The sequence below is a fragment of the Dioscorea cayenensis genome, chromosome 5, assembly GCF_009730915.1.
Source record: "Dioscorea cayenensis subsp. rotundata cultivar TDr96_F1 chromosome 5, TDr96_F1_v2_PseudoChromosome.rev07_lg8_w22 25.fasta, whole genome shotgun sequence".
Taxonomy (NCBI): Eukaryota; Viridiplantae; Streptophyta; class Magnoliopsida; order Dioscoreales; family Dioscoreaceae; genus Dioscorea; species Dioscorea cayenensis.
In genome coordinates this window covers 25666580-25688193 of record NC_052475.1, presented here as the reverse complement: position 1 = coordinate 25688193, position 21614 = coordinate 25666580, and the positions used below count along the sequence as shown (strand labels likewise).

Genomic DNA, 21614 nt, shown 5'->3' with positions numbered 1-21614 from the left:
TATATTCATTTTGGTAACTCATGGTAGCTTAACATACAATTTTATAAGATTTTCTGTTCCTTTTTTTTTAAAATAAAGTTTATGTCCATCAATTTCTAAGTTAAATTATTATCAAGAACCTTAAAAGAGTATTTCTTGTGAAACATAAGGGCTATATTGAATATTTTGTAAATATAAGAGAGACGTCAGGATGAAATATAAAGACATTTGTTTCCACTGATGCGTTTGCTATTTATTTCTTGTATTCCTCTCACTTTGTAGCTTATGTATTCTTTTATGATTGAGCAAATTAATATAGCCAGATTAATTTAATGTTATCAGGGTAACGGCTTTCAATAATCTACAACTGACGAACAAGTGCTAAGATTGCTGTTTGAAAGGTAACAGGGACAAGATGACTTCGAATCAAGAGAATCATAATACCAAACAAATAGCCCAGAATGACACCAATCATATAATTCATAATGTCTGAACATCATCAACTAACTGCATCAAGCGTTTCTCTAGTTAAATGTTTTTGATGCAAAAGAAAGCCTTTTTCAAACATGCAGTTCAACAATACTTTTACTGGACCAGGAAAAAAGCAGTGGCATAAATATAATATAATATATATATATATATATATATATATATATATATGTTCTTAAAACATATTTCATATAGATCCACCATTAAGAAATCGGCTATAGAATGCTAGCGCCTCTGCTGGTTTGTACTCTGGAACAGTGTGGCCAGCTCCCTACATCATTTTGAACAAGATGAAAGAGGTAAGAAATACAGCAAATCCCATTAAGAAGGGCTTGATAAAAAAACACTTACAGTGAAAAGGTAAAACCAAATGCCCTTTTATCATGTGTAGCATGGTAAAGAATGACAACAATTTTGTAGTTTAATGTGCTAAGATGGAGGACAAAGTTTTTGTTTATTTTTCTTTTCTTCTTTTTATTCTGTCTTTTCTTGAACCAAAGAAACTGAATCAAGCTCATCAAATACTTGAACGTTATGCATGGATTTCTAAAGCAGCGAAGGTTTCGGACATATAGCCAAGTCAAATACAAGATTGAGGCAGAAAGAAGGCAAGGAACTTGAGAATTAGATACCTTAATGGTCAGGAAGGTGAGGTTGTGATCATAGCCTTGGGTATACCTGTGACAAACCAAGAAGATGTAAGCAGAGAATTTCAAAACTTGCTCCAGTAGTTAGCTAGAAGTTATTTTCTTTAATGTTTGAAATTTGGTATTATACCCAGCAACTTGATCCCCCAGATACCAAGGCCTCCATTCATCAGTGATTTGGTATCCAAGTGACCTAGTCCATGCTTCACTCCCAGTATATGGCACACACATGTCATGGTCCCCACTGTCGGAAAAATGAAAAAAGAGAAATTATAAATCATAGTCATATATGCCATCAATAAGTAAATTTCAATTTCAGGTAGTTAGGTTGAGCTGTAAAGGTTTTGAGGATAATGGCAACTGACTTGTCCATAAGTTCCAAATAAAAAGTATCCCTCTTTTATGGACTTAACCTTACAGTACTCAGGTTTCAGAAAGAAAGTGAGTCATAATAATTCACATTAAACATGGCGATACATGATTCAATAGTGTCGAAACCATCAAGAACAGAATTTGCAGAAATAATATGCTGTTAAGATCTGAAAGTTCCATGATTATAAAGAGCTATACATAGCCCACAATAAATCTAAAAATTGTATCAGTCTCACACCAGTTAAGCCAGAAAAGTTTGAATAACAAAAAATCTTTAGATTAGGCAAGGGGATTTCTCCAAAAAAACAATGTCATGGCAGAGGAATGCAGTCTGGATACATTAGATTCTGGTCTAATGTGTTTGACAATGTTGCAGACACATCTCCCCACATCCTTTTTCGATTAATTGATGAGTTGCTTAACAAACAGCATCCATGTGTAGATTCTTAGTAATGTGATAGTTACCATGGTATAAAGTACTGATGAGAGAGAACGAATAGTTTTTCAGAGAAGAAATGTGTAAAGCATTTACCGATTGGTGTTATCTAGTTGAACATATACATCAAATAAGCAGCTTCATTCTCAAACCCCCAGTATGATATCTGGTAAATGATGCTCAAATTTTGGTTTTTTTAAGGAAAAGGAGCTCTTCAAGCTATTTATTCAAGAAAAAGAAATACAGAAACAGAAAGAAAAGAAAGGCACAACCGAAGAGACTAAAGCAAAGAAAACAAAACAAAATATTTGCTAAAAATTTATAAAATATTTTTAGTAAATATTTTATAAATTTTATTTTAAATAATAATAATATTTTAATTTATTAATAGGGGCCGGAAATCCCCAAATCCGAAAAAAATCCCTGTGTGGATGGGGATGGGAAAAATTCCCGTGTTCGGGTTTCGGGGCCGAGAGTATAATTTCGGACTGTAAATCTACGCCACGTTGACATTTCTATTTATATGGAGTCAACCAAGCCTTGACTTAATTAATACTGTTCAAAATTAAAATATTAAAAATTGAACTTTTCTCATTAATGATATATTTTTTATTTAACTAATATTTTTTATAAAAAATAAGCACAGAGGATATTTATTTAAATTATTAAATCTTGTAAAAGAAAATTGGTGGGATAACCTTGCGATGTTCAGTTGGAGTTCATGGATGGATAATCCAACACATATCATCATGTGTTATTGAACATTTAATAGAGCCTAAAGAACAAATGAGCAAGAGCAGCATCGAATACACAAAGGCAAGGGAAACAAAGCTGCATAAGAAGCACGTACCTAAATATAAGCGAACGATAACCTTTCAGAGTGAGGTTCTTGTGGTAACCAATCATACTACCAGCATCATGGAAAAACTCGATATTTGAAGTACATATCACCCACTCACCTATATAATGATTATTTAAGTGAGAAATAAACCCAAAAGACAAGGATAAATAAAATGAGTTTCAGCTAACCTATCTCTCCAGCAGGTCTGGCATGAATTGAGTTTCTTACTGCTTCATTGTTCAACCACACATTTGCAACTTCGTCGTCCTGCAATTTTATGGGGAAATACAGTTGTACAAGATAAAAAAATGTATGGCACTGATCATAAAAGCATATGCAATGCATATTAATTCAGGTCAATAAATCACTTAAATTGTAAAAAAAAAAAATATTGGACAAAATCTACAGACTTTTAGAGAAAGATAGACTTGCTAAAGAACATAGGTTGGGAAAAATAACACATGAAACACATCGGTACTGGGGAAAAAATACTGTGCCTGAAAGACAACCAAAAATGTAGGGAAAATCTATAGTTGAAGTTTGTGTCAACAGATTTTCATAAAATGCTTTTTATTGAATGCCTATTTGGTACATTAAAATATGCTCAGAGTTGCTAATAAGGTTCCAGACCAATAATTTAACTGTCTAGCATTTGAGTTTAGCTTCATGTCTTCTAAGTTTGAACAAGATCAGCATCAAGTTCCAAACAACATCAAGCATTTTTCCAAACTAAAATCTAATCAGCAAGGTCCTTTACAATTTAAGACACAAAAACACTAATGAAATTCTACAACCAATCACTAGTTAATTACATAGCCAATCAAAGTCCAACAAGCTACACATTTCTCAATAGCTGATATCTCAACACTGATTATATTATCTAGCACTGTCATCTTCTACTCAAGCTACACAATGATAATTCCCAGGTATCTGCTCTTTTCCTTTGATAGCTGTCCACAATAAAGAAATATCACTTTCTCTGATCTTCCAGAAAACATTAAACTCTTCTGCAGAACTTTAAGTGTTGTCCACGTTTACTATCCTCAGATGGTTTAAAAACATTATAACAATTTGCTAATTTTCATGGGAAAATCCCATCTCCACCCATCCACAATTTACATATTTATAACCTTTCCTACTTGGATCGTTAAAAAACCATTCTTCAATTTTGTCACCCTCACCTTAAGTCAGAGTTAGCCCATGAACCAGAGCTCTAAGTATCAGCTGATCCTATTTGTATATCAGTGGATGGATGAAACAAATTCCATCCACCTCAACTTTTCCTGAAAAACATAATTTTGGTTGATTCTCAACTTCTATTCCTATACTCTTATGCGTTTTTAACTTATGTGTATCATATGAATGTGTATCATATGTAAAATTCATCTTTACCCTATCCACAAAGTTGATACTTAACAAAGTTAAGGAAAAGTTAGATGTTACAATGTGCCACCCCCTTGAAATTTGAATGATAAAAGCCTCTTAATATAAATAAAGCCTAGTAAGTTTTTTCAGACTTTACAAAAAGAGCGAAAATATTTAACAGTCCATTCCACTGATAAGCTTGGATAATTAAAACTTGGGTTTGAGCAAGCTCAATAAGTCTTTTTCAGCCCATGGCACCTTAAAAACATTATCAGATGCCCCATGGACAAGCTCATGAAAATTATGGACGAAAAGCCATAATATAACTCTCTAATAAACATTTATATACATGAAAAATTGTAACCAAATGCTTGAAGGAAAATGGAATAAAGAGCATTTCCTAAATGAAATGTTAGAAGTGTTTCAAAAGAAGCTTGGACAAACAGGAGAAACAGGAGCAGGAAGCCTTCCTTGCACTTACCGTGCATGGAACTCCATTCTCTATCTCTGGCCATGTTGGAACACGTCCATCTCTCACTGGAGCCCTTAGAGGCCAAGAACGGCCAAACATTCTTTTCCTCACAGGTAGAGGCCTGTTAGTTTCACCCAACCTTCTGAAAGAAGAGGGGAACCTGTTGTAAGAAGAAATAGGACCTCTAATTTTTGTGCTGTGGTAGCATGGCTCAAGGATGTCATATATGTTTAAGTCATCAATTACCTGGGTGAGTGAACAAGATTTATAAAGTTCAGATGTATGGAGAAGAGTACATTAAACAATGAAAAAATGGAAATATATTATGACTTACACTATCAACCTTAATAAGCCCGTCTTGACAGCTCATATTTGTGGGATTCCAGTAACTTCCTTTACAGGCAGCAAAGACTTCCTGAAAAAAACTAATTACAATCACAATGAAAGCAGTACACAGAAATATTCTACCCTTGGTCGTGTCCAATTTCCAACATTTCAGTCATATACTGCAGAATAGCATCTTCAATAAATTACCAAGGTCTTACAGTCATAAATCAGCATCATGATGATATACAGATGTTGATACATGTTAGTCAAAAATTACCAAAAGACTCAGTATTCACAAATAGAAACCACAGGGTAGCTTGGCAAGGCGACTCTACATTTCTCTTGTTTTTGGCATAAGAAAATTTGCAACTTACAACCAGAGAAGTGTCAAACCTCATAAATATCATTTGATATGAGACCCATTCCATGTGCGAATGGTACAAGTGCATCACCATCAAATTGTGTGTCAGTCACTCCATTTCCCACCATGTAGCCCTGAATTTGGCATAAACTAAGAAAATTATAACCAAAAAAACCTCCGCATGTAAGTTGAGCACTATCATTGTGTGATAAGAAAACTATAAGACAGAATAATATGCAAGAATGACAGATGAAAAGCTTAGTTTAGTAGAGAGGTTCTAACCTTGAAGTTGATGATAGGCTTTTGACCATCTTCAATTCCTGGTAACATAAGTGGCAGGTAAGCATTGAGCATTCAGGAGTACAATATTGACAGTCTCACAAAAAATGCATGTGTTTAAAACAAGCTACCTTTGGCAACCTCTGCAGCAAGGGTTGGAACATAAACCCCAGCATATGATTCACCGGATATGAAAAATGGATTCTCAAGAAACTCCGGATATTGTTCAAACCACTGATCAAACAACAATTTATGAAGGGAAAATGGAGAATAAGTGACTTGTATGACAGCACAAATTCATAAAAACACAACACCAAAAATGTTTCACCAATTCTAGATCTAAGAATGCTAGTTTTGCCTTCCATGGTTCCTTTTTGGAGTTCCAAGATTAAAATACCTTCAGTAGAAACAAATGTGTGTCGGCAGCAGTCTTTAGATCCCCAGTGGTATAATCTGATTTGTTAAGCGAGTATGACAATCCAACACCAGCAGGAGAGTCCAAATAAATGACGCTAGAAACCTAAGTTATAGAACAGCACCACTTCATCAGCAAGAGAAAAGAATATCTATCACATACCAAGACATATATACCTATAGAAACTCAAAGCAGTAAGTACCTTAGACCAGCTATAAGAATTGAGATGCAACTTCGGTAAGCTTCCTGAGTTGCCCTTTTCAAAATTAAAAGGTCCTGACATGCCAGTAGAAAATAGAAATTTTACCAAATGACTCGGTGTAAAATAATTCAATGAGCAGGTTTACATCAACAGATACATGCCAAAGTGTCTTCCTGATTCCATTTTCATTCAAGCAAGAAAGACATTAAATGAAAAATCTTGCAATCAAAATGCATTACCTACTCCCTGAAAAGACTTTTCCTAACATGATTCTAAAACAAAGTGTAACTAAATGAACAGATATCCATCAAGAGACAAGTGGAAAAATCGTCAAGAGACCATAATCCATTCAAACAAGAAAAAAGAAAGAAAGAAAGAAAGAAAGAAACAATCTTGTAATCATAATGCATCATCCATATACTGAAATGAATATACCATGCTCGTATATGAATCCATCAAAGCTGGAACAACCAGGGCCTCCATTAAGCCATAGGACAACGGGATCCTTGGCCGGGTTGCGTTCGGAAACCACAAAGTAATAGTACAAATTCCTCCCATGGTTCTCATCAATAGTCACATACCTTGAAGCAAACAACGCCATGACCAAATCAACTCATAAAAATCAAGAATTAACGACAATCCCAAAAAAGAAGAAGAACAACAACAACAAAAAACCAACAAACCCTCCGTAGTGTTTGGAAGGGAAAGTCCCGCTGAATCCAGAGAGCTCTGTAATCAGAGCACTCTCAGGAGCCGAGAAGAGTGGAACTACGGCAGTGCTGAGTAGCAGCCAAAGAAGTGAAGAGACAAAGCCAGACATTTTTACTAATCCGTTCATTTGGAATCTCAACAGGAAATATTTTATTTATATGCACAACATGATAATGACGTGGTGTTTGATACTTGATGGAAACAAGGAAAGCATATGACTTGGGAAAACAGAAAGTGCGAAATGCGTGCCATTGTGGAGTTTGAAATCACAGCCCATTCATGCTGGTTGATTTTTATCTGTATTATGCTTAGCCTTCAAGTCTAGTAAACGCACAATTTTAAATATATATATATATATATATAATTAATATTTGATGATTTTTATAATTAAGAAACATTTAAATAAATTCATTTAATTGAGCCCCCAAAGCTCACATAAAGTAAGGGCATAGAGTGATGTTGAGCTTGCGATTGTGATTAACGTCTGTACACACATTCTTAATTTTCTTTAAATGGGAGATGCTTATCCCTTATTTACAAAAAAAAAATTTGATTTAATTAAAAAAATTGTGCATTTGCCTATGAATTGACTTTAGTACAATGTTACTGAGCTCTTAAATATTTTTTTTTCAAATGTGACAAGCACAACAGTCAAAGATATATACACATTTGAAATTAATTATCCTACCATTTTCTTACACTTGGCAATTTGAGAATTGGGTTGCAAACCCGCTCGATCTAACACTAGGAACACTTTTTTGACATCTCGCACTTAAAGATCCTCTGCCACCCGTGCATGGAGGACCCTTGCTCATAATATATTGGGGTGGATTCAAGCGCATGGCCCTATATAAGAATAAAATACCTTAACTATTAAGCTAGTCCAAAGGTGGGAAAACAGCTCCTGGAAACTATTGTGAAGATTGAAGAGCAACATTTTTTTTTTTTTTAATTCAAAAGATGGCAAATTATTTTACTAACACTCAGCCTTGTAAACGGTCTTGATTTTCCGAATCAAAATCAAGTTTTTCTCTTACTCTTTTGATTTACTTGGTTAAAATGATTCTTTTAATTAATTGAAATCAAAGTATAATGAATGTTTAGTGTGAAAATGAACACCATGTTTGAGTGAATATCGCTAATTTAAGCTTGTATTATGGTTTACTTCATTTAAATGTTTTCTTGGCGGAACATGCAAGTTTTGGGACCATTTCATCATTATAATCGAAAACTAGTGTGCGAGTTAAAAGTGAGGACCAGACAGTCAGAAACTATGCCCACTAATAATAAAAATGCATGTTTTGGGACCATTTCGTCATTATAATCTTGAAGTGTTTGACTCGAAAGTGAGGATCAGGCACAATGCTCACAAATAAAAACAATGGAATCTAACTCAGCTCAATGCCGGTGTTATATTTTTGGTTTGACAAATATGAATAAGCCACGTCACACGTATGTATAAAAAAGTATTTCAACCCATTACCCACTTGTGCTCTTGTGTGCGAGTTGAGATCCGATTTTTTTATTTATTTTTTTGTAAAATTACAAATACTTTAAATAAATAAGTCAGTGTCGATATACCTCGTGTAGATGGGTATATATTGAGCCCCTATGTTTCACAGCGTTAATTGTTATTGATTTAATCATTGATTCATCATCTTTATATTGGTTTGTATATATTTATAAAATAATTAAGTAGATTTTTTTTATAATATTAATTTTAACATGTAATTTGAATAATGAAAGAGATAATTAAAAGAGAGATATGATCAAATAGGCTATAAATTTTACCAAATGTAATTTAATAAAAGAAGAAATATTTGTATATATTCAATAATATGACCTTAGTTTGTGTAATGTAAAACAATAACTATATATTATAAACTATAATATATTAAAATAATTAAATAGTTAAGTACGTTATTGTACAATTTTATACATTTTAAAACAGTGGGAGGCTATTTGGGACATTTGTAAATAAATAGGTATATAATAACTCTTAAACTAACATTAAACTAATTATCTAAAAAAAAATGAGAGGATTTGAAAAAAAACCTATATGCGAAGATATTGTTTTGGTATAGATTAAAATTTTATAAAAATAAATAAATCTTATAGCTAAATCAAGAAACGTTAAATACAAAAAAAAAAAAATCATTATAACCATCATTGCAATAAGCAAGTGATAGTATTATTAATTATCACGAAGAATAGCTGGATGTGTGACATGCTCAGTTAATAACATTATCAAATTTAAATTATTTTAATATAATATATTTATTTTCCATTATTTTCTTTTAAAACATATCAGCATGAGATTTAACTCTCATGATTAAAATAAAAAATATGACCTACCTTAGCTAAAGCAGAAGAATATCAATGAAAAGGCATTTCTACCCTTGCGTTCATAATCTGTGGTCTCTCTAATTGGCAATTGCTTTGCCACTGTTTCAGATATGTACCAAGTGATGTCAGATGGAGTCTGTCATGGGCTGGGTACTGTCGGTAAAAGGGCTGGTTTTTCATATTGGGCCCATCTGCACACACAAAAGGTCAACATGGCCGGCACTCCACCGGCCTAACATGGCAAAGAGTCCATGAGTCCATGTCATGTCTGTATTGTGCCGTAGGCCCGTTGTGTAGCATCAAGTCCTTGCCCGGCCCACAGCCCAGTGAACATCATGAGTTTTGCCTGTAAACATTCTTAATCGTAACAAAAATATTTTTTTAAAAAAAAATTGACGTTGAAATCTGATTGGATTTTTTCTTTATTTTCTTTCAATAAAAACGATATTTCTTTTTCATGTACATTTATTTTAAAACAATTTTGTTTTTTTTTTTTAAACCATTAAAGTAGTGTTTGGTTAGCTGTAATTAAAAATGTTGTGGATTTTAAATTACAATGTAACTGTAATTACTGTATTTAAAAAATACACGTAGTGTTAAAATTGTACTTCTCAAATATATAAATACAGTATTTTTTTTAAAAAGTGAATTGAACAAAGCATAAGGCCACTCATCACTTGCACTTCCACTCCCATGAAGCTTGCCTTTCAAATTATATGTTTATTTTTTTTCATTTCATATTTATTATGACATTTGAATTTATTTTAAATTTTTTATCACATTTAAAAGTGTTATATAACACTAATTATTTTGTTTCTAATTGTACTATTTTTCTTATTTTAAAGAGTGGTGCGCTTATCAATGAGTGTAAATAACTTCAACAAAAATAAAAATATTTTATTATATATACTTTTTAGATTTTATAAGCTTTAATTATTATAATTTTAATATTTATGTAAAATTTAAATATGACAGTTAATATGAAAGAAAACAATATCCCAACAAAATAAAATTTTTTTTTAGTATTTTCTTTGTATGTCTTTATAAGCGTCCCATCAAATATTATATTATACATCAATCATAATAAAAATGACTATATATCAAATTAAACATGATATATTAAACTTTTATTATTTTATTCATCATTAAAAATAAAAAAAATTAACACTGTTCACTAGATAATTACTAAACATAAAATTTCACCCATCTTATCACTTAGAACTATTTTTTTTTTTTTGTTCTAAATTAAGTTAAATCTATAAAAAATAATTTCAGTCCAGAGTAAACTCTCACTCACAAACAAGAGCCAAAATCACATTAATTCAAATAGAAAAAATCATATGCATATATATGGAGTATAGTTTTGGCTGTGCCAATGCTTCCAGTACAGCAACGAACCCATTCCAAAAGATCATTTTATGCTCGCACGTGCGAGGGATGCAAGAGGTCCCACCGAACCAATTCAAAAAGATCATTTTTATGCTCGCAAGTGCGAGGGATACAAGAGGTCCCACCGTCCCTTCTCTTCCAAAGTCGGTTTGGTTTATGCCGCGTCCAGCAACTCTCTCTCTCTCTCGTTCTTCTCCAAAAACAAACGAAAAGAGATGAGGGCCTCTTCATCCGCTTATTCTTGTCTTCAACTTCTCTCCTCCTCGTTCTCGCATTGATCACCTTGTCTCCTTCTCTCTTAGTCTTCGCCGCCCTTCCTCTCGTCCTCTCCAATACCAAACCCTTCTCTGATCTGGCCCGCGAGCCACGTTCTTAAAAACCCTGAAATCAAGAATCGTTCCATGGCCTTGATCGGCGTCGAGCTCGATGAGTTGTCCTTTGGAGATTGACGGATCGGTCTGATCGATCCGATCTACCGCCATGTTCGAGGCGCACGTAATGATCCTTGCCCTTATCTTGTTTTCGGTTTTTTTTTTTTAATCAAGAAATGATTTGAGATGAATCAATGACGTGTAGTGGTTTTTTTATTAGAGAAATCTTGACTGATGATTCTTGCTTAAGTTCTTGAATTCGTAAATGCGCTTTTCTTGACCGAATTTAAATTGTGATTTGTATTTAGATAAGTGATTTTAGTTCTTCTGTTGGGATTATGAGATGATCTTTGAGATATTTTTGTAGGCTATCTTCAATGCTATGTTTGGCCAAAAGATGGTGTAGTGTAGATTGTATGATTAAGGATTGTAAAAAGGTGGAAATATAGAATAAGTGGAGAACAGGATCTTTTCTATGCTTTTCATGCTTTGCCAATTATTTCGAGAGGACAAAAATAAACAATTGTACTCCAACATCTCAAGATACTCTTGACTCTATTCTCTTGTCAAAGATGTCCTAACTAGTAGTTGCTGCAGTTCCACAGCCTAGCTTAAGTGTCTATCTTGTTCCACCTTGTCATTATGGGAGTTAGATATAACTGTAATGTATTAAATACTTCAATGATTAATGTTTCTAGGGATTGTGATCCCAGACAAGATTGTCAATTATGTGGTAATGATTTGGTGCTAGTTGAGTTCTCATTAGACTTTTTGGTTGTCATATGGTTATTTTCCTCGTGTTGAGTATTTTCTGACTTATGCAAAAGTTCTGTGCTATATAATTCTGTCTGTAAATACATTCCCATTGGCTAGTTTCATGTATTTTAAGTTTTATCTTTCTTATAGGTTTTTCGCTTCAATCAGGGGCCCATCTAGAGCTATTTTCTTTTGGTTACGTGTTATTCTTTTATTAGGTTAATCTTTGGGGCACCTGCTCCTGTGTTTGAAAGTTGGACACCAACTCAATCATGTTATATTACTTATATATAAAGAATTTTGTTGTTCTGCTTTTTGAATAATTGAAATTGGTGCAGTTTTTTTTTTTTTTAAATTTGTGGTGTTGCCATGTATCAAATACAATTGTGGAACCATTTTCCCAAAAGGTTGTTTTATGTGCATGTTTCTGTAGGATCCACTATGGCCTTTTGGACCAAAACATTGCCATAAATAGCAGTGGTTTTTCATTGTACCATGCCTAAAATGGTTGCCAAGATGGATCAAACCTATTATAGCTGCGTTTTTGGAGGCCCCTCTGCCTATGGTCTGAATAGAAATTTGTACACTGTTTTACAATGCTATATTTTCTCTTAATTGAAAAGGTATTAAAATGAATACTAGTGTGATAGCACTCACGCATGTTGTCATGATGACTAGTATATAATATATAATCCAATACTACTAGAAGCTAGTAGACTGGGCTCTCTCTCTCTCTCCCTAGTTGAAGTTGATTTTTGATATAAAATGTGTTTGGATTAAGCACAAGCCTTTCATTTTAGGATATACTCTTTTTATTTTAAATAGTTTTGGATTTAACTGTGTATTAGTTAAGGTATGGATTAATTAATATAGGAGCCAATTTATGTATAATTCATGTGTGCATATGTAGATTCATATATAATGTGTTTGGCAGTTGGTGTTGTTTATTTTATCTGCCATATGAGAACTACCTTTGGATCCATGGTTGCCGTTGATCGACCAAGTGCCTTTTAGAATTTTGGGAAAAATTGGCCTTTTCCTGTCCACTTTAGTAGTGATTAGTTGGCCAACTTAATAAGCAATTCAACTGCATGTTCCATGTCCCAACAGTTGTTCCAGTAGTTCTAAAGTTCTAATGTTAAGTGCAAGCCTACTCATCATTGCTGACACTTAAATGTTAATATCTAACTGGCAAAAAGTGTTCTTGGAAAGCATGATTAACAACTTTAGTTTTTCTTTCATTTGTTGCGAACATAGCAAATTTTCCAGTTAGTTGGATTTATGATAGAAAATAGGTGATTATTTGCTTCACAAATCTTTTTATGTTGGTACACAAGATTACTTTGTTATCTGTGCCATCCTCAACTTTGATTTCTCAAAATGGTTGCAGAACATTTTATATTTTTACTAGTCTTAGAACAAAGTTCGCTTTTGCTGTGTGTGTTTATTTGATCTTTATTCTGATTTTTTTTATTTCTTTTTTGGGGGCATACCTATTTATTGCCGAACATATTCACAAAGCTGCTAATTTCATATTATTTTCTTGTGGGAAACATTCTCACCCTTAATGGTCAGCAAATATGTAATTTCTTCTATTGATTGAAAGGGTGCCTTCTGTAGATGGCCTATAGGAAATATCTCAACAAAACCATTTTTTTTATTATTTTTGATGTTGACTAAATTGGCTCCTTTTTAATATGTTTTTTTACAATAGTTAATCATTTGTTTAGATGATTGGAAATTCTGTTTTCTTGTATCAACTTCATGATCATGACACTTCTGTCAGTTGCATTTTCTTTATTTCTTTCACAGAAAATAAATTTTGTTAACTTGCTTCATTGCATTTTTATTTTTTATTTTTTTTATATTGCCCCATTTTGATATAAAATTGGTGCCTTAAATCAGGTTTTGTTTTTGCTTCGGAAATATCTGGGAGAGTATGTTGAGGGACTTTCTAATGAAGCTCTTAGAATCAGTGTTTGGAAAGGTTTGTGTGGCAATGACTATGGCAACTGCTACCTCTCGTCTTTTGTTGTTTAAACAAGAAACATTATTCTTCTTCTTTAATTATATCAGTATTAATTTCTTTCAGTCTCTTTTTGTTAAAGATTTAAGCACCTTGGTGCATTTTTCTTATCCAGTTATGTTGGAGGCATGTGTTAAAAGTTTATGATCGAGTAGTTGGTCACACTCATACTTTGGTATGACAAAGGAAATTTCGTGTTGTGTTTTTTTCTATTACAGGTGATGTTGTACTGAAGGACTTGAAATTGAAAGCTGAGGCTCTAAATAATTTAAAGCTTCCAGTCACTGTCAAAGCTGGTTTTGTTGGTACGATAACTTTAAAGGTAGTCTTATTAGTTGTCATTTCTTGTAAAATATTTATCTTTTTTTTTTCCATGCTTGCACACACACACACATATGTTACGAAATAATGCCCTGTTGGATGTCAATATTGGTCTTGTACAGTTGTTAGTTTATTGATTTTCTGGATGTGCCATGGTAAAACCTGTTCCAGCTATTGGGATGTTCATATTGTCCTTTATCAAGACATTAATTATTATGCGAAGTTTAGAACCTGTAAAACTTGTTTCCCTTACTATCTACTTAAGCATCTTATAATTGCATGCTCGATAATATTTTCTGTGATGTTCAATATGTGTATGCTATCTATGACAATTTATTGAATTTTAAGACTTCTGATCCCTGTGGAATTGGTCTTTTGATTTATGCAAGTGTTCTGACAACTTGAATCCAATGATTAAATCCCACTTTCATGATTCTAAATGTGAAAGTGGTTTTCCAAATTTGTGAGATCTTTTCCAAGTGGTTAAGCCAAAAAATCTGTGGTTGGTGCTTTGGTCACATGTTTTTGGATGTTATAGGTACCATGGAAAAGTCTTGGGAAAGAACCTGTTGTTGTTCTTATTGACCGTGTGTTTCTTCTTGCACATCCTGCTCCTGATGGACAATCCCTCAAGGTCAGAAATTTAAAATAAATATTTCAAATTTCTTTTTCAGAACCCATTTTCTTCAAGTAATTCTACTGGATAATTTTGCAGGATGAAGATAGAGAGAGACTTTTTGAAGCAAAACTCCAGCAGATTGAGGTACTAATTATAATCTGTTGCTTGGTTATTTTCAAAGTTTTGTGGATTTGCTTCCTCCCTCACTATTACCATCACAGTTCATTTCGTAGTCATAATCATACTTTTAATTCTTTGTGGAAACCCATCTCCTTTCTGCCAATGTGATTCAGTTTTTGCCAAATTGGTTTAATTCACGGAATTTTTCAAAATCAGCTTTACTTATTTAAAATTTGACTGATTTTTCTGAAGTATTGATAAATAAAAAAAGGAAAAGAAAACTTGTTGGTATTGTAATGAGTCATGTGTAATTGTCTAAACAATGTTTTAAAGTTTTCAAATTTTTTTGTAGTTCTTTTATAAAATTAACTTAAATTAGCATGATTGGACCTGATTAAATCTATAAGCTGATAAAAGCTAGGATTTGGGCAAATAATTAAAATTTAATTTAAATTATTATCTAATTAATCTTGATTAGTGGGCGGTAAATATAATTAAATCTAGGATGATGCCTAAAAGGAAGTTAGCTTATGAGAAATCTGCAAGAATTAATAGTCTAATTGTATAATTAGAAGATATATGAAATATAGATGTTGCAAATGGCTAATATATCTATGGGTATACATGTTGCGCAACCGCAAGAGTACGGTTTTGCCAAGTAGTAATTAAGATATCGTTTCCATGAAGACCAAGTGTGATTACTAATCTATTGCAACAGCAGGCTATCTAGGCAATTAAAAGATGTAGGGATAGGAGAATAAAAACAACAAAGAAGGAGAAATTGCACAAATGGGAAATGTAGAGATGCAAGGGTGTGGATTGTAAATCATATTTAAGTGAACCTAGGCTTGGGAACTCACCACAAAGAGTAATGAAAGATGTGTTTGGATCTCTTGGGTAAATCAATTAAAGGGTAATAATTCTTAATTACTTGTCACTCTCTTTCAAGAGATAACAAGTTGATTTTGATTGAGCCAATCCCTACTTTCGTGGTAGATGAACTCTTTCAAAACCCTATTAAGCTCAATGATTAAACAATAAACCCTCAAGAAATACTCTTCAGTAATTTCAGGGTTGACTTAAGAATTTCCAAGACCTAAAATAACCTTTCAGTTGATCTTGATCCATATGATAAAGCAAGCAAGTGCTTTTACACTCCATGCTATGCAAACACAAATAAAAAACCAACTCAAAATAATTTTCTATTAATTATTAAAGATCCTTACAAAAAAAACAACTACATCAATCATCACTACTTTGGGCTAATCCCAAACCTAGAGAGAAGTTCTGCACTTCCATGTCTTAATTACAAAAGAAAACATGGAAAGTAAAAGCTATGCAAGCACACAACACAACAAGACTTGGAAAACCCCCTATGTTGCCCACAAAAGCTTGATCTTCAGGTCCCCAGCCCTTTTCTTCTCTCTTTTCTTCCTTTCAAAACCTTCGGAATCCCTTTTTCTTGTCCAGCCGCCATCCTTTCTCTGCCTGCCTTCCTCTCTTGAAAACCCATTTCTTGATGCCTTTTATACCAAGTGTTAGGAGCTAGGTTCCAGCTATCATTACAGATTACATGTGTGCTAGTTTACTTGAAGGGTTGCGTATCTTGGAAAATCTGGCCCACTTGTTAAGTCTGGTCATTTTCCTCCTTGTCTTTGAAACACCCTCAGTTTATCAAAGGTTTGGGTTAGCTCCAGCCTCCTACATGTAAAATAACTAAAAGAAGTAGTTTGTACAAAAAGGAAGAAGTATTCATTACAAATACTAAGAAAATGCATGCTTAATAAAGGTTCAACAACTAAATGCATGATGATGATTATGCAGTTTTTATATACAACAATACACTACCAAGAGTTTGATTGCTTCTGAATGAATATGGTTGGATAAATTATGATGACATCGAGCGTGTTAACTTATATTTACATGAATTAAAGTTTGATGTAAGGCATAATTAGTTAGAATAGTTGCACAATAGGACAATGATAATTATGCATAGATTTTCATAATAGTATCATTCTATTCTGTTAAATTATAAAGTACTATGGGTGATTATCAACATGACTATTGATTAGATAATTATTTTATATTTGACATTTTAAATTTTTATTAAGAATAAGATTGAAAAATCTGGAATAAAACAACCAAAAACAACTGAATGATTTAGTTTATGTTTGACATAAACTAAAAGCAAGACCATGGTTGTAATAAGGTGCATTCTACAATCTAAATCTTTACTTTGAAATTTGTCTTGCGTTTTTATTGTTATCTGACTATTAGTGACACCTAAAGTGGATAAAGTGGTTTCTTTGATTTTTCATTTGCTTCATTTAGAGTTTAGTCCCGTAACTTGTTCATGCAATTCACATCCACCTATTGCCTTTGGTCCTTGGGTTTCCAACAAGAATAGATAAACTATAGCAAATCTAGGCATCAAATATATTGGAGTTGTTATTGGACCGATCTATTTAGTGCCTTAGGAGGGATTGGGGAAAAGGAAAAGTCAAAGTCTGAGTCTTTTCAGAGATATGCAGAAATGAAGCCTTTCTGAAAATGTTGACTGTATTATTTTAAATTATGAATTATCTATGGATGTTATAGGTATGTTGGTTCAAATGAAAATGGAGGAAAACTAAGGAGGAACATTGTTTTATTATGTTTGGTTGAATGAAGGAAAAAAAATGGGTCAAATAATTGACCAAATTGTATTGATAATTTTTTTTTTTTTTACATTTCATCATTTGCCATTTTTTCTTTCCTCTATTGTCCCTCCCAAAAGTCACTCAAGTTCTTGAACTTTCAACTGTGAGGTGGAATGGTTTATGGCGTTCTATTTGTTAAGTATTAACTAGGCATATATTATACTATTTATTTTGTTTATAAATTTTAGGGTTTATCATATACACCCCATCTATAACCGTGAATTTCATGTCTACTTTCTTATATTCTCTTGGAGAGGCTGAGATTCTTTTATATATACCCCTGAGTCAATTTAACAACCCATTATTATTTAACAATAGATGGAGAATATTTATATATATACTTAACTATGTTAGTTCGAAGTGAAATGGAGGAAACTATTAATGTCTTTTTTGTCTACACTTCTCAACATTTAATATATATGTATATATATATATAGTTTTTTACATTTTTATTTTGTATTCTAAAATTTTACCATTTATAAATAAATGTATATTTTAGAAACATATTTTCCCATATAATTGTTACACTTAGACTCCATCATTATGATATTTGAGAGTGGAAATTTAAGCTTAAGAATTAGTTTCTTAGTGAGAGGTGTTAAGGTCTTTTTCATAAGCCGGTTAAATGATTTAGATCATTAACCCATGCTTAACCATGAAAGGGTTTATACATGTGTATCTCAACTTTGTAGGGGCATATATGAAAGGAGAACTATGAGGGTATCGTGTAATATCTTAGTTTTACAAGGGTATATATAAGGACCATAAATCTTATAGGCGATAACCATATAAATCCATATTCTGATTGTTCCAAGGTTTGGTTGAGCCAAGAAATATTTTTCTGGATGATTGTATGATGACATGTATATATTTTTCTGGTTTGGACATTTTTCTTCTCACATGTTCTGGCTATGTACGCTATGAATAAATTCTTCTCACATAGCTACAAAATTTAATTAGAATCATTTTTGGCATTCTGTTTCATATGCTTGTATTACAGTCTGTTCTATTGTATGTGAATGCAGGAGGCAGAATTGGCAATCATTGAGGCAAGAAGGACAAAAGCAGGAGCTGTATGATCTTTGTCATTTGCAAGTTCTCTTTATAATTATCTTGTTATTTGAGTTTGCCTTGCATACAAATTTTTGTATCTTCTAGTTCATTTTTTTTAATATTGCAGTAATATTCATGAGATACTTTAGGCACTCACATCAATATCTAGTCTTATCGATTGCAGAAAGTTTGTTACGCTTTGCCAAGTAACGAAAGTAGTTTTGCCCACTTTTGCTTGAGTAACAGCATAAGCTTAGCCTTCATTCATCACGGCTTCATCCATAAACCAATAGTATATTAATGTAAAATTTTGGATGTCCTTTTAGATAATGATTTCTATGTATCTTGAATGATTCTTACACTCATTCTTTTCTGAAAAAATGATTAAAATATCTAGGAGTATCTGTCAACTGTAGACTTGATTATGTTTTCATTCTGTGAATATTTGATTGCATTGTGTGTTGCCTGCAGCCACCAGTTGGAAATTCATGGTTGGGCTCTCTTATTGCCACTATAATTGGCAATCTTAAAGTCTCCATTAGCAATGTTCATATCAGATATGAAGATTCAATCAGGTTGAGGGTTTCTTGGAGTTATTGATACACACACACACACACACACACACACACACACACAAACTTTTTATTTTTTATTTTGTGTGTGTGTTGTCTCTTTAGCATGATTTCTTACATAAATTTGATTCTACAGCAATCCAGGACACCCATTTTGTTGTGGTGTGACACTGTCAAAGCTTGCAGCTGTCACAACAGATGAGTTGGGTAATGAAACCTTTGATGCTAGTGGAGCTTTGGACAAGCTACGAAAGGTTATTACTTATCTTAAAATTATTCACACTTTTCTTGGGGTTTACATAGATAAAATGGAGATTGAGTTTTTGTAAACATACACATTTTCCTTGAAATAACATGTAGCATGACAATTGTATTAGTCTAACCCAGATTAGGAGGTTTACCCAGAGTTGCAAACGCGCCATATGAAGAAGAAAATACTTCAGAACCTGTTGCACCCTGGCAAATTTCTTCGCAATAGCCTGTCAAATTAGGAGCAACACCTGCCTGCATCGTGAACTAGATTGCTTTTAATGCCAGCATGAAAATCTCACTGATGGATGTCATTGAGATATGATATGAGTTGATCACAATCATGCCAGGCTGCTTACTCCCATTTTGTTACTTATGCATGTAAATTTTATGTGGCTTGAATTCAGTACTTTTTCAATTGATATGGTAAAGAATCTACATGTTTGTAGGATCTCTGTGCAATGACACTTTGAAATCACTATTTCACTACTCAGGATCTACCGGTCAGTTTATAGGGGACCATTTTATTGTCATTTTTCACAAGAATTATGTGATTAAATTGACTCTCCAATCTCCTAATTTAGCTGAACTTATTCACTGGTGCTTTGAGAGATGATGAAAAGTTGGTTTCAAACAAGCCAATTTGGAAACTTGAGTGAGCACTATCTTAGTTGGACTTTATTGTAAAATAGGCATTTTTATGTTTGTAAAAGAAGCTGCATATCCCTCTGTTAGTTTTTCTTTACTTGGAAGGCACCTGGACCATGGAATTGTGGGTTTGAATTTTTTTGAGTTCTATAAGGCCTTATACTGTAGCATTCCGTTTTGCATCCAGAAACACAGTAGGCTATATACTCCTATTTTTTCATTTTAATCCAAGGGATTTCTGAGTCAATTTCAGAAAGATCATTAATGGAACTCTGACGGGCTTATGTTAATCAAAATGGATGGAGTTCCAGACTATGGTGTATGGCTCCAATTTAAATACGGAATTTGGTTACTAACTTTCAAATTTTTTTCTTCATTCCTCTAGTCTGCTTCTCCATGAGTTGAAACATAGTTGAATAAATTTGTTTATTCCTTTTTTTTCCAGTCTGTTCAACTTCAGCGACTAGCTGCTTATCATGATTCTGATAGCACCCCATGGAAACCAAACAAGAAATGGGAAGACTTGAATCCTACCGAGTGGGCAGAGGTCTGTTTTAATTGCTTACATTGAATGAAAATAGCTTATTATCTAAATTCTAGTTGGACATTATTATACCAGACTGATTTAACTTTAGAAGGCATGGCTGCAGATATTTCAAGATGGAATCGATGAACTTAGAAGTGGAAGGGATTCCATATGGGCAATGAATCGAAGGTACTTGGTATCCCCAATAAATGGAGTTCTCATCTATCATCGATTGGGAAAACAAGAAAGACATAATGCTGATATTCCTTTCGAGAGGGCTTTACTTGTTCTTAGTGATGTATCTCTAACAGTTTCTGAGGTATCAATTTGAATTAGCACTCTTACACGTAATGTGGTTATTGGGGTCTTAGTAAAATTACTGATCCTATGCGACCTTCTTCATTTCCATCAGAACAATACTACGATGCCAAGGAAACCATGAAACATTTTCTAGATACAAGACACTTCTGTGGAAGCATCATGTACTTGAGACCTGTTGTACTTAGTTTAAACATTCTAATGCATGGTGGCATTATGCTATGTTGGCTGGGCTGCAACAGAAGAAAATGTGGTACATTCTATACATTCTTATCAGTTTATGTGAACTATTTCTTTATCAAGTCATGATGTTTGAATTGGTCGTATTTTGGCATTAATTCCATCATACCAAAACTCTTTTTTCAGTGCCCTGCCAGTACTGTGTTACTGATCATTATCTGTTATTTGACAACTGTTAATCAAGGCTTGGTCTATAAATAGATTGGTAGGGATGTGTTGCAAATAAGATCACTTATTCTCATTGCAGCTTTTTTAATGCATTGCTTGAAGAGAGGCTCTCTTTTGAGCCTACAAATTCCACTTAAAATTTTCGTCATCTTTCTTTCTTCTTTCTTTTGGCTTATTGCCATTGCCACACATTAGCCTCCATTTGCATACCTCTTTTACCATTATATTCTATACCTTACAGTTTTTCCTTATAAAGTATATATTTTTTTCTCTTTATTCTTTATCCCCTTGCCCTCC

At 33.1% G+C, this 21614-nt stretch overlaps 2 protein-coding genes across 2 annotated transcripts in view; one reads left to right on the top strand and one right to left on the bottom strand.

Moving 5' to 3' along the window:
* Positions 1 to 429: 429 nt before the first annotated feature.
* On the bottom strand, positions 430 to 7104 carry LOC120261016 (serine carboxypeptidase 1-like). The gene is made up of 14 exons (XM_039268668.1): positions 6869 to 7104; positions 6621 to 6766; positions 6186 to 6259; positions 5966 to 6088; positions 5700 to 5802; positions 5572 to 5609; positions 5322 to 5423; positions 4936 to 5016; positions 4611 to 4847; positions 2953 to 3031; positions 2774 to 2882; positions 1246 to 1359; positions 1101 to 1146; positions 430 to 739 (listed from the first exon to the last, which is right to left on the bottom strand). The coding sequence occupies exons 1-14, from the start codon at positions 7021 to 7023 to the stop codon at positions 656 to 658; spliced, it is 1491 nt and encodes a 496-aa protein (XP_039124602.1). The 5' UTR covers positions 7024 to 7104; the 3' UTR covers positions 430 to 655.
* A 3666-nt stretch (positions 7105 to 10770) lies between these two features.
* LOC120260179 (putative vacuolar protein sorting-associated protein 13F) overlaps positions 10771 to 21614 on the top strand; it is a 17032-nt gene continuing 6188 nt past the window's right edge. Inside the window, exons 1-11 of the mRNA XM_039267620.1 lie at positions 10771 to 11126; positions 13664 to 13745; positions 14003 to 14106; positions 14644 to 14739; positions 14821 to 14868; positions 18569 to 18616; positions 19068 to 19171; positions 19305 to 19422; positions 20511 to 20612; positions 20716 to 20910; positions 21003 to 21162. Of these exons, the coding sequence (XP_039123554.1) occupies positions 11112 to 11126; positions 13664 to 13745; positions 14003 to 14106; positions 14644 to 14739; positions 14821 to 14868; positions 18569 to 18616; positions 19068 to 19171; positions 19305 to 19422; positions 20511 to 20612; positions 20716 to 20910; positions 21003 to 21162 (1072 nt within the window). The 5' untranslated portion in view covers positions 10771 to 11111. The remainder of the gene's footprint in view (positions 11127 to 13663; positions 13746 to 14002; positions 14107 to 14643; positions 14740 to 14820; positions 14869 to 18568; positions 18617 to 19067; positions 19172 to 19304; positions 19423 to 20510; positions 20613 to 20715; positions 20911 to 21002; positions 21163 to 21614) is intronic.

What these genes read in the sequence shown, in the direction of transcription:
- LOC120261016 (XM_039268668.1), bottom strand. Translation starts at nt 7,023, where the DNA reads ATGAACGGATTAGTAAAAATGTCTGGCTTTGTCTCTTCACTTCTTTGG. An exon ending in TGCTGCAGAGGTTGCCAAAG is followed by an intron (nt 5,610 to 5,699) that starts GTAGCTTGTTTT and finishes TTATGTTACCAG; the next exon opens with GAATTGAAGATGGTCAAAAG. An exon ending in AGCCTATCATCAACTTCAAG is followed by an intron (nt 5,424 to 5,571) that starts GTTAGAACCTCT and finishes TGCCAAATTCAG; the next exon opens with GGCTACATGGTGGGAAATGG.